General features: G+C 45.2%; 1 protein-coding gene across 1 annotated transcript in view; it reads left to right on the plus strand.

The window, feature by feature from the left end:
- LOC308121901 (glutamate receptor 1-like) overlaps positions 1-13,879 on the plus strand; it is a gene marked incomplete at its 3' end in the record, with an annotated part of 32,418 nt that extends 18,539 nt beyond the window's left edge. Inside the window, exons 15-18 of the mRNA XM_080483427.1 lie at positions 119-366; positions 6,099-6,213; positions 11,671-11,805; positions 13,670-13,879. Of these exons, the coding sequence (XP_080339553.1) occupies positions 119-366; positions 6,099-6,213; positions 11,671-11,805; positions 13,670-13,879 (708 nt within the window). The remainder of the gene's footprint in view (positions 1-118; positions 367-6,098; positions 6,214-11,670; positions 11,806-13,669) is intronic.
- Positions 13,880-15,019: the final 1,140 nt, after the last annotated feature.

Here is a 15,019-nt window from a genome sequence, read left to right on the forward strand (position 1 = left end):
AACTTTTTAACTATACAGTGGAGTGCTGATTAATAACGTGAAGGTATCTGAAAGTGTAGAACAATCCATGAAAATTTACACCAGCAAACAAAGACTGTTCTCTGGTTTGGTCCGTCAGCGGTCAAAGATCGCCGTGTTCGAGAAGATGTGGTCGTACATGAAGAGCGCCGACCCGTCTGTGTTCGTGAAGAGCACCACAGAGGGCATGATCCGAGTCAGGAAGGCGAAGGGGAAGTACGCCTACCTGCTGGAGTCGTCCATGAACGAGTACATCGAGCAGAGGAAACCCTGCGACACCATGAAGGTGGGCGGGAACCTGGACTCAAAGGGCTACGGGGTGGCCACGCCCAAAGGATCGCCCCTCAGGTACGGCCCGCGTGTGTGTGTGTGTGTGTGTGTGTGTGTGTGTGTGTGTGTGTGTGTGTGTGTGTGTGTGTGTGTGTGTGTGTGTGTGTGTGTGTGTGTGTGTGTGTGTGTGTGTGTGTGTCCTATCTTTTTGTGGGAAACATGAGCAGAGCCTGTGAATTAGGTTTAATTAGAAACAGGGGTTCTCATGAGTCAAGTGTTTTCAGATCAACCATGAATCGCCTGTTTATCAGTCAACAATCGACTGACTTCCACAGCTCTGCAGCGCCCCCTGCTGTTTACTCTGCATCCAAGGCGAAATCACAGAATAAACCTATGAATTGTCGTGATTTAGTAATTCAATTTGATTTAACTTGTGTTGTTCCACAGGGATTGATTGTGGGACCACTGAAATGGTGATTTGCTTTGCTGAATCAGGTTGAAGCAAAGAACATTTACTTTATTGATCATATAAGAAATTTGAAAATATTCATTTGATATATAGTTTGATCAAATTAAATGATCATTTTGTCAATAAAAAAATTATTACTAAGACGAGAGAAGTGACAGTAGTATTATTTTGTGACTTTTAGATGTGGTGTTCCACATGGAATCATACTGGGACCTATTTAAATCTGATTTAAGATGCGTTTTTACTCTTGAACATCCACAACCTGTCTGCATTTTACACTGTTCACTGTGCCTGTCTGTCTGTATGTCTGTACCTGTCTGTAGCTGTATGTTTGTCTGTTAATCAGTCTCCCTGTCTGTCTCTCTCTCTCTTTGTTTGTCTTTGTTCACACCCGTCTGTGCCTGTCTGTATATGTCTGTCTGTTCCTGTCTCTCTGTACGTGTGGAGCTGTCTGTCTGTACCTGTCTGTCTGTCTGTTTCTGTCTTTTCATTCACCAGCACTCAGAGTCTCCGTCTGTCTGTCTGTAAGTTTTGCTGCTGTCAGGTAAAATCTCGTGATAGTACAAACTTAAAGATGAGGTCTCTCTCTCTCTCTCTCTCTCTCTCTCTCTCCCTCTCTCTCTCTCTCCTTGATGTCTTTTAAACTATTAACCAGGAAGTTAAACAACAAAGTAACAATTAACAAGTAACTGTGCTGTGATGGCGCCACCTGCAGGTCAGACATGGAATTAACACACAGGAGTTCTAAGTAAATGTGTTCATAAGAAAGTATTTTGTTTTGAAAGGACAGTTAGCGAGCAGCCGCATGTTTTCCGTCATCTTTGATGAAGTGAGGAGGAATCGGAGGTGAGGCCGGGCCGAAGCGTCCTGGATGATTTCCGTCCACATTTCACAGTGAGACATGAGGTTAAATGAGAAACGTGCGTTGGTGCTTTACCTGCCAGCAGCACTCAGACTCCTCTTCTCTCTCATCGGTTGCCTAGCAACACAGCCAAATATTGCATCATCAGCTTCGCCTTCGCCAAATGTACCGACGTCATAGCTGCACGATGCTCCGCCCCCATCTGTTGCTGTGGGTCAGTCGAGAGTCCTGTTCCAAGATCTGATTTGTCTTTGTTCTTTGATATATCAAGTATCTGATGGCGGCTCGCTGAGGCTGACCCACAGTCCGTCCTGCACGTCTGCACGCAGGCGCAGGTTGGAACAGGACCGCTGGTCACACACGTCATTGGTTTCCATCCGCCAACATGGCAACTCAGAACTCATGACAGAACTCATCGTCCAGCATGAAACCTTTAACCACTGGCGGACAGAGGTCAAACATACTAGCAGTAGTGCAAACCGGTGATTCTTCCTCTTACGGTAGAAAAAAATGGTTAAATAACAGCAACGACTATAAGAACGTGAATATAGAGAAAATCTGACACAACTGACGTACATCTAAAATGAATCGTTAAGTTTTATTTGTTATTTTTTCTTCTGGGGCGGGATGGGGGGGCTGGGCGTCGGGCCCCGGCTGGGCTGTCGACTGGGGGGAGGTTGGGGGCGGGTTGTCCGGGCCCTGGGGGTGCGGGGCCTCCCCCTTCCCGGTGGGGGTGCCCGCTGCGGCGCTGGGGGTGGGTCCTCCCTCTGGCCCCCTCCCCCGGTGGGGCGGGTTGGCCCCTGCTGCCGCGCTCCGGGTCTGCCTCATTCCCGGATTGGGGGGAGCGGGGTACGGGGGGGGCTCCGGGTTCTGGATGGACGGTTAACTGAGAGTGACCTCCAGGGCCTGATAGGGGTGTGCGTGTGCGTGTGAGTTGGGGTGTGTGAGTTGGGGTGTGTGGGTTGGGGTGTGTGGGTTGGGGTGTGGGGCTGTGTGGAGTGGGCGAATGAGGGGGGGTGCCCTGGCCACTGGCCTCCGGCTGGGCTCGCACTGGGCCCTGCGGGTCTCGGACTCTGCTGTCTGGCCGTTGGGTGGGGTGGGGGCTCCCTGCCCGGGTCCCCTTGCGGCGCCTTGTTTGGGGGGGTGTGGCCCCCCTGGTCCTAGGCCGGCCGCTCGGGGGGTGGGGTGGGGCAGCGCGGGGGGTCCAGCTGGGCCAAGGTCCTAGCGACGGGGGGACCCCCTCCCTCAGAACCCTCCCTGCCTTACCTCACCTTATATTACCCCACAATAGGGAAGAGTGGGGCGGTGCCTAGGTGGGGGGTCCAGGCTACTTAATTGCGGTCTGGGTCCTCCCCCGACTTTGCACCACCCACAATTTTAACCACACTTAGTCATGCAGGGTCTTGAGGGGGTAAGCCGCTTTCGGGGTTCTGCCGCTTGTCAGCGGTAGAACGCCCGGGCCCCGCTACCCCCCAATTTTAAACCGCACCATAGACACACACATCGCATCCACCTTTTCAAAACACAAAAACACACCCTTACATACATCCAACACACATATAGGGCAGGGGAAGGGCGGGAGACGTGGCTCCCCCCAGCACCTCCCGCTGGGGTCCCGCCCCGGCCCGGGGTGAGTGCGGCTGGAGTACAGGGGGCGCGCTCCCTCGGGCGCGGCGCTTGTGGGGGGGCTGGGGTGCGGTGCTCCTTCTCCACTTGCTGTTGGATTGGTGGAGGTTGGGATACCGCGGTGGCTGGGAGGGGGCCCGGCCGGCGGCCTGAGGGCGCGAGAGTCATCACTCCCCCCCCCGTTCCGTGTGTGTGTGTGTGTGTGTGTGTGTGTGTGTGTGTGTGTGTGTGTGTGTGTGTGTGTGGGGGTGTGTGGGTGTGCGGGGTGGGTCATGGGTTGGGTTTCCCAATCAAGACCCGGGGGGAGGGGTTATGGGGCGGGTGGATTATGAGGCTCCTGGGGGTGTAGAGTTGACTGTTCTCCGACCGGGGCCTGCGCCGGGCTTCGCTTTCCTGGGTCTGGGGGCGGGGCTGGTCCGGGGCGCGGCGGCTGGGGCCGTCTCTGCCTTACCGGGTTGGGGGGGGGCGGTGGGTGGGCCTGTTCCCGGGGGTGCGGTGGGACTCGCCGCCGGGGTTGGGGGGGCTCTCGGCCCGCTCGGCCCGGGGGCCCTGCTCCGGCCTTTTCTCGGCTTGGCGGCTTGGGTCGGGGCCTGGGGCCCTGTGCCCTTTGTCCTTCTCTTGTGGGCCCCTCTTGCCTGGGGGGGATTCCTCTCTGCATTCTCCGTCGGGTGCTTTTTGGGCGGGGGCGGGGCTCTCTGGGGTGGTTCGCTGGGGTCTCCCCGGGCCTGGGGGGCTTCTGTCTGCCGGGGGTGGCGGTGTCCGGGCGCGGTGGCCTCGGACCCCGGGGTGTCACCACGGGTCCCCCCACAACAGTTCCGGCCACACCCAGTGGACAAGCCACACACACTCACATACACGCACACACACACACACACACTTTCACTCCTCACGAAAGGTGCTTCTGAAGTTGCTTGTTGTCTGTCATCATTTGCTCAAACTTTAAAAATCATGTTCCTCTTTTGTTGTTGCCTCTTTGTTATTTCATGTTCCTGCTTCACGTTACTGTCTAGATAGAGCTGCTCAGGCTGGTTAAATCTAGGAAATCATCTTACTGTCTAGATAGAGCTGCTCAGGCTGGTTCAATCTAATAACAGTTGGAAAGTATTTGGATGAGTGTGATTATTGCAAATAATATATGTAGCACAACAAGGACATTGTATGTTATCCCCTTCCCCCCACCCCCCTCCCCCCTCCCCCCCTCCCCCCTCCCCCCCTCGACTTTCTTCTCTCTCTTCTCTTCTCTCTCTCTTTGTGCGTTCCCCCCCGGTCGTGTACGGCAGCCATGCCAGCTTCTGACGGAGAAGGCAACAGGAGGAGACTCCAGGTCTCTCCCTGTTGCAAGACCAAAAACTGTTCTGACTCCGAAGGCTCTCAATCACATCATATCGTTGGCCCAAGCTGCCGAACAGGACAAGGGAAAAAAAAAAAAAAAAAAAAAAAAAAAAAAAAAAAAGTTTTATTTGTTCGGAACTTTGAATTATTAAGAGGAAAAATCATCGGGTTTTTACAAAGAGAGCAGTGTGTGTGTGTGTGTGTGGGGGGGGGGGGGGGGGGGGGGGTGGGTCAATAGCATGTCATCATAATGAAAATGATGTTGACGATGATGATGATGATGATGATTATATTGATGATAATGATGACGGTATTGATGGTGATGATGATGACAATGGTGATGCTAATGGTGTTGATTATTATGATGATGAAGATGATGATGATGATGATATGGTGACCTTGATGTTTTTGGTGACGATGACGATCTTGATGATGAAGATGGTGATGATAATGATGATTGTGATGATGATGACTATGATGATAATGATTGTGATGATGATGATGATGATGATGATGACAGTGATGATGGTGATGACGGTGATGATAATCAGGGATCGTGAAATGCCAAAATGTTTTACCGGACACTGGTCCAGTCATGAGTCAGTTTTTACTGGACCGAAGTAAAGTTTGATGAAAATATTGAACTACTCCCCAAGCGTATTGTTTATTTGCAAAACTATGAAGAATAAGACAGGTTCATGGTAATATAAAGTGTATTAACATCACAAACTGTCAAAACAGATGTGAAACATAATGTGAACATAATGTGACAAAAGAACAAAAAATTCACAACAATAAACACTAAATACTTGAGCAGTAAACAACTTATCTGACGAGAATTCACAAATGACTCTGAAACCTTGTCATAATGTGAAAAAAGAAAGGCAAGTATTGAAACAGTCTGGGTGGAATTTTAAAGTTATTAAAATTTCCAGAAACAGAAAAGAACACTGCATGAATATACAAATTTATAACAATATTAAAGTTGTCTATGTATGATGCTGATTTTTAGTTCTATAGTGTAAATGTAATCTTTTTCTGGATTTGATAAAAGCCCTCATCACCACCACACAACATCAAATAACTCACAAGTTGTTTGGAAAAAGGCCACCACGTGCAAATCACCCCACAGGAACCGGAAATCAGCGCCGAGTCATGTGACGTGATGTCACCATTCAAAATGGCGGCACCCATGGACATGAAAGGCTGGGAGGTGATTCTTGGCTTTTTCAGAATGATAAATGAAAAATGAAAAATCTGGACATGAGACCCGTTTTAAGAGGATATTAACCGGAACAAGGGCCTTTTTATAGGTAATGACCGACTGGCCGACGTATTTCACGATCACTGGATAATGATGATTGTGATGATTGTGATGATGATGATGACTGTGATGATGATGATGATGACGACTATGGTTGATGATGAGAATGATTGTGATGACTGATGATGATGATGATGATAATGGTGATGATGAAGATGTCTCATTAACCCCTGCCTGCCTCTCTCCCCTCACGGTAGAAACCCAGTAAACTTGGCAGTGTTAAAACTGAACGAGCAGGGCCTGTTGGACAAATTGAAAAACAGATGGTGGTATGACAAAGGAGAGTGCGGCACCGGGGGAGGGGACTCCAAGGTCAGAGCACCCGAACCCCTAACCGCTAACAACCGCTAACCACCGCTAACCACCGCTAACCGCAGACACACCGGGTAACCAGCAACAGCTCCCCTTAACACGGCAGCCAATCAGAACTCTTGCGGATCTTTAGCCTTGTTTCCACAGTGCCCCTTGGTGCCGGTGCCGGTCCTGGTGGTGTCAGCTATCCGTAACCAGACCCATATCAGTGCCGCGTTTCCATTACACGGAGTACGGTTTGAAATGTAGGCGGGGTTATGAACGGTTGCGTAATCACGCAGGATGTGACGCCATTACACGTGGACATTTTCAAAAAAGTTACCTGATCGCTGCCGAAGAACTGATTGGAAATGGCTGCTTGCTGGGAGAACAGCGGTTGTCCCGGACCAATGAGCAGACGGCAGTGTTGAAGCTCCTCCCAACTCATATCTGGCACGTTGCGCCTGGTACCCCAAGCGGAGAGGTAGCAAGAAATGGTTACCAATGGTACCGGTTGGTAACGGTTCTGAGTCCGTGGAAACGCACAACAACCAGTTCCGACCTGACCCGTACCGGCACCAAGGGGCACTGTGGAAACGAGGCTTTTGAGAACCTCTGATCCACCGAGTGCTTCACTGATAGACAGGAGAAAAGACCTGCTTGGGAATCAAACCATGGCGCACTTGGCAAGTACGTGGCCACCGTAGGTTCCACCTCGCTCTTTGGTTTTAACTCCAATTGGCTGCTTCTGCTGACACACAAATAGCCAACATGTCCAACCCACGGGATCGTCATTTATACAGGAAATAGAGCTACAATAAGCCAGTTATCCACTTAGCTGAGTGTGTGAAGCGCTCGGTGTGACCAATGAGTTGTCTTCACTGTAACGCGCTGCCATTGGGCCCCACAATGCAACGTGTTGTCAGCGCTTGCCGGTTACCCAAAGTGATATCGTAATACACATCTCGCGCGTAGGGAGCCAGGCCAGACTGAGCTAGATGGAGTATTAACACATATCACTTTGACACACTTTGCAGTTTCTCTCTCTCTCTCTCTCTCTCTCTCTCTCTCTCTCTCTCTCTCTCTCTCTCTCTCTCTCTCCCTCTCTCTCTTCTCTCGTCCACCTCTTCTCCGCTCGCGTAGGGCGGCTCCTCCGCTTGCTTAATGCCTCTTTGAGCTGCTGCTGCAGCCCTGCTGAACAATAACATAAGATAACATGGAGGTGCATAATGTTATTTATGTTATTCCCCCCTCCTCCCCCCATCCCCCTCCCCCTCCCTCCCACGCTGAAGAATCCCAGTAAACCTAGCAGTACTGAAGCTCAATGAACAAGCCGTCTTAGACAAGTTGAAAAACAAGTGGTGGTATGACAAGGGGGAGTGTGGACACAAGGACTCCGGCAGAAAGGTCAGTCATCTAGTCACTCAGCCTGATCCCAGCTCATGTATCGGTACCCCCCAACCTCACCCCCCGCACCCCCACCCTCCATCAGACCCCAGCAGACACCCACTGAAAAGAAAAACCAGCTCCTTCATCTCCTAATGTGCATTTTTTTTGTTCAAACTTGTCGGTGGAGACGAGACACAAGTAAAGGGTGTTAATCAGAGTGAAAAATCCAACTGTTGAAGTGAGTTCGTTTCAGTTTCATATACTGACGTACACTGAAACCGTGAAAGTTTCTTTTTAATGACCGATAAATCATTTGCAGTCAACATGTTTTCAAACAATCGGAAGCAGCCTGATTCAGTAAATACTTTCAAAAAGGATTTGGACCCATTTTCCATCTTCAGGCTTAATGTTTGCGCTTTTCAGCTAAATACCAAGTTACTTTGGAGAAGTTTTGAATTCTAGTCAATTAGGCTGGTTTCAGACACTTTAAAGTCCATTTCGGTTCGTTTCATACTGATTTTCAAAATAATTGTATGCTTGTTTAAAACAAATTCTAAACCCATTTTCAGTCAATACAACAGATTTATGTTTTATTTCGACGGATCGAGACACAGTGGGATGTTTAGTTTTTTCTCAATAAAAGTGCCCAGACATGGCTCTGCTGTAGTTTGTGCTGTATCAATGAAACTTAAGCCCTGTTTACACAACAAGGTTTGAAGTGAAAAATGCATCGCTTTTGCATATTTGTTTCAAATTTACTTGCCAATCTACTGAGCATGTGCACAACAACTAGTTACTATGGCCGTAGGGCGCATGCACAGTAGCAGCGTGTCAGAAAAGTTCCATTTCATTGGCTCCGACCACAATTGATATATAAACTGACGCCCAAAACACAGGAAAGGTTTTGCGTTTTCACTTGAAAACATTGTAAATGGTCGTTAATTGAATTGAGATTCAGACACATAAAGTTAAAACATATGAAAATATCTTCCTTTCTGAAGTTTTGACAGTTTTTGAATGTTTTAAAGTCAGGAAATGTTTTCAACAAATATGGACGAGGAGCATCGCCTTTTTTATCAATTCTTGAGAAAAATAGAACATTAAAAGCAGCTTTAGAGACGTGTTGACAGTCCCAGAGCATAAACATCCAAATATAACTCTTTTAACGTGGAAGCGTTAAGGGTTTTTGTTTTCAGGATGGATCTGAGGGGCTCTGATGTGTTTTGTAGTTTTATTTTGAAGGAGTTAATAGCATCTCCCGGCGGACAAGTTGAGAAAAAGAGGATTTCTGTGACGTTTTGAAAGCAGTGATGTTTGACGAGGTTCAGAGGAAGTTCCAACTACTGACGTCTGGACAGTTCTTTTTCTTCAGTCGCTGAACTTATCTTCAATTCTAACTCTGCTTTACCAGCAGCAACATATAGAAGAAACCTTAATGCTAAGATTGAAACTCAGTCAATAAAAGTTTAAACATTCAGCTGAAGAAGAAAAATACTTTAAAAGGCAAAATAGATAAACTCTTTGATTTTATTTATTTGGCCTTTTATATTGTTTCAAATCAACACTGCAGCCTCCAGTAGAAAAATTAAGAAGATCAGATACTTGTCGCTGTTTTTTTTTGTTAGCTTATCGTCTTAGGGCGAACACGCAGGCAAGATGTTTGACGCTCTTGCAGATTTGAGTGATACCCCTCCGGTACACCGGGTGGCAGCAGTGAGTCACTCTGGTTCAGTTACTGGTTTTGTCTGGTATCCAAATCTTCTTCCGAATGCAAAAAAAAAAAAAAAAAAGACTCACTGCACCACCTGCTGGTACCTGGTGGTATTACAGGATGGATCAGACTGTGGATAGATTGATTAGTTTGATTTTCTTTTCTTGATTTTCAGATTAGATTTACAAATTTAAAGAACAAAATAAACAAACCCAGTCTCAGAGAGAAATTAAAACCACGTCACATGGAAGAAGTCTGATTTTCTCAGCCTCCGTCTGCCACCGCTAACAGCCCTGATGAGCTACCCCCCACCCCCCCACCCACCTCCATCCCAACCCCCAAACACACACACACACTGTACGCTGCTCTCCAATCTGTCGTGTACCTCCTGTTCCGAGTACCGGAGCGTGACTAAAACCAGGAAAATCGGTCTGTGGAGAGCCGGACTCGCCGCTCGCTCTGCGGCTTCACCTCGGCTGCTCCCAAAATGTCCAACCACAAAAAAGAACAGTCCGTGTGACGCTCCGGTCACCACTTCCAGTCTGAGGTTCACAGTTTCCAGCTGCTCTTTGAGCAATTCTGCATGTTCAGGCTGAGAGCAGTTCAGGTCAGATTTCACACTCAACTCAAACTCAGGTGAGACTCGTTCATATGTTTGGACTTATTTTAACATTTTTCAGACGACATAGTCATAGACTTTTATTTTTAAAGACGTGTTTTCTAATGATTTCAGTATTTTAAGGCAATTTTAGACAAAGTTCTAGTTTTAGATCATATGGTTTTGATCTAAATTCAGTTTGGTTTGCATGGTTTTATGATAGTTTTGTTGTAGTTAAAGTGGAATTTCATGCTAGTTAAATCTAGCTGAAGTCTGAATTTACTGTATTCCAGTTTTAGTCCAGTTTAACTCCAGTTTTTAGCCTAATGTTAGTCTAGTCATACTTTAATTTCAGTCAAAGTTAATTTTAGTTTCATCCTAATCTCTTTGTTTAGTTTCCTTGCAGTTTTATTCTAGTTTTCATCTAAGTTCAAATCAGTTTGAGTCTAGATTTAGTGTAATTTTAGTCTAGTTATCATTTAAGTTTGATCTAGTTTTAGTTTGTCTAACTATAATCTAGTGTTGGACTAGATTTATTTTACTTGAGCTTTTTTTGGATTTTTAGTCCAAAATTAGACCATTTTTAATACTAGTAATTTCAGTCTCTTTTTATTGTAATTGTGGTTCAGATCAGGTTCATTTTAAGTCATTAGAAGGAAAATTAAACTTTGTTTTTAGTTATGAAATAAAATTCATGACAAAATGAAGTTTGCACCTCCTCGCTCTGACCACAAGGACTTTCTATGAGATGTCACAGAAGCTGATTGGCCGAGAGTAACGCGACAGTTTGGAGATGAAAGCTGATAGGCTTACGACACATCCTGTGGGAGATAAGCCCCGCCCACCTACCCCACCCCCTCTACTTTTTTGTGTTTTACAAGGCTGCATGCCATTGGGGGAGAAAGTTAAGTTCCGCCCCCAAAATACCCTGAAAGATGCATGCCAGAGAAAATCACCAGTGATGTCACGAGAGCTGGTCAGCCAATCAGGTGGCTCCTATCTTCTTTTATTCTGAAACTGTGCTTTTATTCTGAAACTGTGAAAAGGAGATGCTTTTATTTAGTTTTCTTCCTCCTGTGTGAATTTGTGTGCATGAAAGAAAAAGGTCAGAGGTCAGAAGCTGCGACTCAGCAAAACACAGACGAGCTGATTGCCACTGGAAGCATGAACCACTTCCTGAGCACAGAACTTTCAGAATAAAATTTCAAGATGGATGGATGGATGGATGGATGGATGGATGGATGGATGGATGGATGGATGGCAGAACAAAATAAATAAAACTAAATCTAATAGTTATTTAAAATCACGCAAATAAAATGTAAGATTTACAGTTAAATATTCCAATTTTAAAAAGATTTGAACAATTAAAACAAACTATTATTTGAATTAGAACTTTTTGTATTTCAAAGTTTGAATCAAATAGACATTTTCAGGGAAAATTAATTTTTTTTAAATATATTTCCAGTGAAAATTTTGAGGTTGAAATGTAGAGAAAAGTTTTCACTTTATTCTGAAAGTTTTGACTACTTCTTGTCTTTAAAAAAACATTGAACATACAATCACCAATTTGATTTGTGATATTTTCTTCTCGTGATTCATGAATGAAACTTTGGACTAAAGTTTGATGAAATTCAACACGAGACGAAAACGTCTGTGGCGCTGCTCGGGTCGCAGACTCTGAACACTGTCGGTCAGAATGGTCCACCTTGGTCGGTGATGTCATCACGGCCTGAGTCCCTGATTGGTTGTCCTCTGACTCCGCCCCTCTGCGCCGACGCAGGACAAGACGAGCGCGCTCAGCCTGAGCAACGTGGCGGGAGTCTTCTACATCCTGATTGGTGGGCTGGGCCTGGCCATGCTGGTGGCTCTGGTCGAGTTCTGCTACAAGTCCCGGATCGAATCCCGAAGGATGAAGGTCAGTGAGCCGCACTACGGCGCCAAAGTTTACGTTAAATGTTATGCTTACGTTTACGTCAAACTTCAAGTTAAAATGAACCTGTAAGTTTCTGTCAAAGTTTGCCTTAAGGCTGAGTCAAAGTTCATCTTGAAGATTTCGTCAAAACTCTTGTAAAAGGTTACGTTAAAGTTCATGTTAAAGTTTACGTTAAAGTTTACGTTAAATATTATGTTGAAGTTAGTGCTCAAGCTTTGACGTTAAATGTTAAATTAATTTTAGGTTAAAGATTACATTAAAGGTTGTGTTAACGGTGAAGTAAAAAGTTATGTTAAAGTTTATATCAAAGTTTACGCCAAAGTTTATGTTAAAAGTTTAAAAGTTTATGTTAGGGCCACAATTAACAGTTATATTGAAAGTTACATCAAAGTTTTTTTTTATAAAAGAATTCGTGAAAGATTACCTTTAAAATTTACATCAAAGATTACATCAAAGTTTGTGTTGAATGTTATGTTAAAGGTTAAATTACAGTTGACGTTACATTAAAATTCACTCTAAAGTTTACGTAATGGTTATGATGAAGGTCACGTTAAAGTTACATTAAAAGGTAAGTTCTAGTTTGGGTCAACGTTTACGTTACAGGTAATGTTAAAGTTTACATGCAAGTACATGTGAAATTTTCTGTTCCAATTTGCTTCAAAGGTTTCATCATAGTTCACATTGAAGTCTTTGAAGTTTACACCAACATGTTGTACTTTAGGCTCAAGTATACGTTAAAGTTTAAGTACATTTATCCCATCAGATAAATAACTATAACTCTTCAGGTAAATAAAGGTCAAAGGTTTCAGGTCATGTGGATTCCTGGATCAACCGATTGATGTTATTGTCAAATTGTGCGAGGAGGATCTGATCGGGAGCTGCAGAGCAGAGTTACCTGCACTGCAGCTCCCGATCAGCCCAGAAAGAGCGAATCATTTACTCCTGTCTTAATAAATTATTAATATTCAGCCATAAATATTCCATCAGGACCTCCTGCAGCCAAACATCCTGCACACTGTGAGGCTGCTCGGTTCGGTTCTGCTGCTCCGATGGTCAAACATGTTTTATTTAAAAAGATTCAGCAGTATTTACTATTTATTCCACTTTCACCTGCAATGTGCTGGGATCTCTGCGAGGGAGGTGCTCATTCAGAGTTTGCCTTGAAGTTATCGTGGCGAGCTTGGAAGCCAAATTAGTTTACCTTGACATTAACGGGAGTTAGCGTTGAAGTTAAGGGAGTCATCACCCGGAAATCCGGGTTTTCCCATGTTAAAACGTGTGTATTGGTGTCGCACCTCAGTTGAAACTTGGAGTTTGAGTTTTCTCGTTTGGCCTCTTTGTTCGAACCACAATCGCCCACAAGGGGGCGCCTGCCAAAATGGGCGATTTCGATTGTCGTCAACACAGGAGGCTAATATCATAAACCCACTTAGCGGCTAGCCACTAACCGCTAACAGTACTATTATGAACTTTGAACAATGAGATCTACAAACAAGCCCGTATTTCATTTTAACTCTGCGTTGCTGCATTGTAAATGTTTCTAGACTGCTACGCTTTCGCCATGATTGACAGTTCCTGCAGCCAATCAACATGCCTCTAACATCAGTACCAGACATAATATCTCATGTACTACAGCCAGAGGAAGTGGCGGTCAGAAGGAGCTCTACTGTATATTGGTATATAATTATAGAACAGCAGGTGAGGACTCCTTTAAAGGAGTCAGCCTTGACGTTAACTAACGTCATTATGCACTAGTGGGCGTGTCCCCGCGCAGCAGCCAATAGAAATGACATCACTCTGTATCCGTTTGATTATTTCCATAACTCCACCTCTCCTCCTCCTGCAGGAGCTCATTGACGCTGCCATGATGAGCACCAGCCTCGGCGGCATCGCGCTCGCTGGAGGTGGAGGAGGTGTGGCTGCGGCGGCAGCGGCGGCTGCCGGGGGGTTCGGAGGAGGTGCAGGGGGAGCAGGAGGAGGGGAGAACGGGCGGGTGGTGGCTCAGGGTCTACCCTGCATGAGCAAGGCAGGCGGCCTGGGACTGACCTCCATGTGATCCGATAAGAGGCCTCTGATTGGACGGCATGCCGCTGTCACTCGGAGGTGGAGGAGGAACGAAAGGAGACATGTTTTCAGGCTGTCAGCAGAACTCTGACCACCAGAGGGCGCCTGAACGCACCACCTGCAGGAAGCGCCACCGGGCTGCAGCACCTACTGACTCCATTCAGAGAGCACCGCCTCAAACTGACCTCCTCCTCTTCCTCCTCCTCTTCCTCTGCAATAAGTGACCCAAGGGAGGAGACACAGGATTTTTTTTAAAGAATCAAACTGAAATGCACCTCCTCTCACACTCCTACTCCTCCTCACCTCCTGCTCTTTTCTCCTCTTCCTCCTCATACTCTTCTTCTCTCCTCTTCTTCCTCCTGCTGCTTCTTCTCTTTCACCTCCTCGCATCACTCCTCTATCTGTTCTTCTCTCCTCCTGCTCCTCACTGTCAGAGGACTTGAGCATGAAACTTTTTTTAAACACTTTGATCAGACACCTGCAGGAGGCGCTGTTCCTCCTTCACATCAGCGGCCTCCAAATGTCTGTGTTTATTTGTTTGTTTGTTTTGGACAAAATTCAACTTATACAATAAAAATTATGAGGAAAACAAATAAGATTCCAAGTGGGGAATAAAAAGAAATATATATATTTATAAGTTCAGATTATGTTCAAATATTCAACAGAAGAAAAGTTTTTTATGAGGCGAGTTTTAAAACGAGACGTGTGACATTTACTCTATTTAAATACAAGTTTATGAACAAATATCTGTCATCAAATATTTTATCTGCATTCTTTTTTTCGATCAAAGTCAGGAATTATTTTTTAAAAACAGTTTAAATCTGTGAAAATTAAACCACCTGGGATTGTAATACTGCAAAAACCTCAAGCAACAATAAAATATTAGACAACTTTTTTTTATTTAACTGTAGAAAATAACCAAATGATCTTTAAAACAATTTTTAGTTAATATTTAATTTGTAAAATGATGTCAAAAATTTTTATTTAACTCTACAGAAAATATTCAAAAAATATTTTGAAATGCAAAAAGAATTTTTTAATGTATTTAAGGTAAAATATTTATTTACAAAACTGTATTGGAATCAATCAGTTGATAACACTATTATCTAATATACCTAATGAATTTGAATGT

This window comes from Lipophrys pholis, assembly GCF_963383615.2.
Source record: "Lipophrys pholis genome assembly, chromosome: 16".
Taxonomy (NCBI): domain Eukaryota; kingdom Metazoa; phylum Chordata; class Actinopteri; order Blenniiformes; family Blenniidae; genus Lipophrys; species Lipophrys pholis.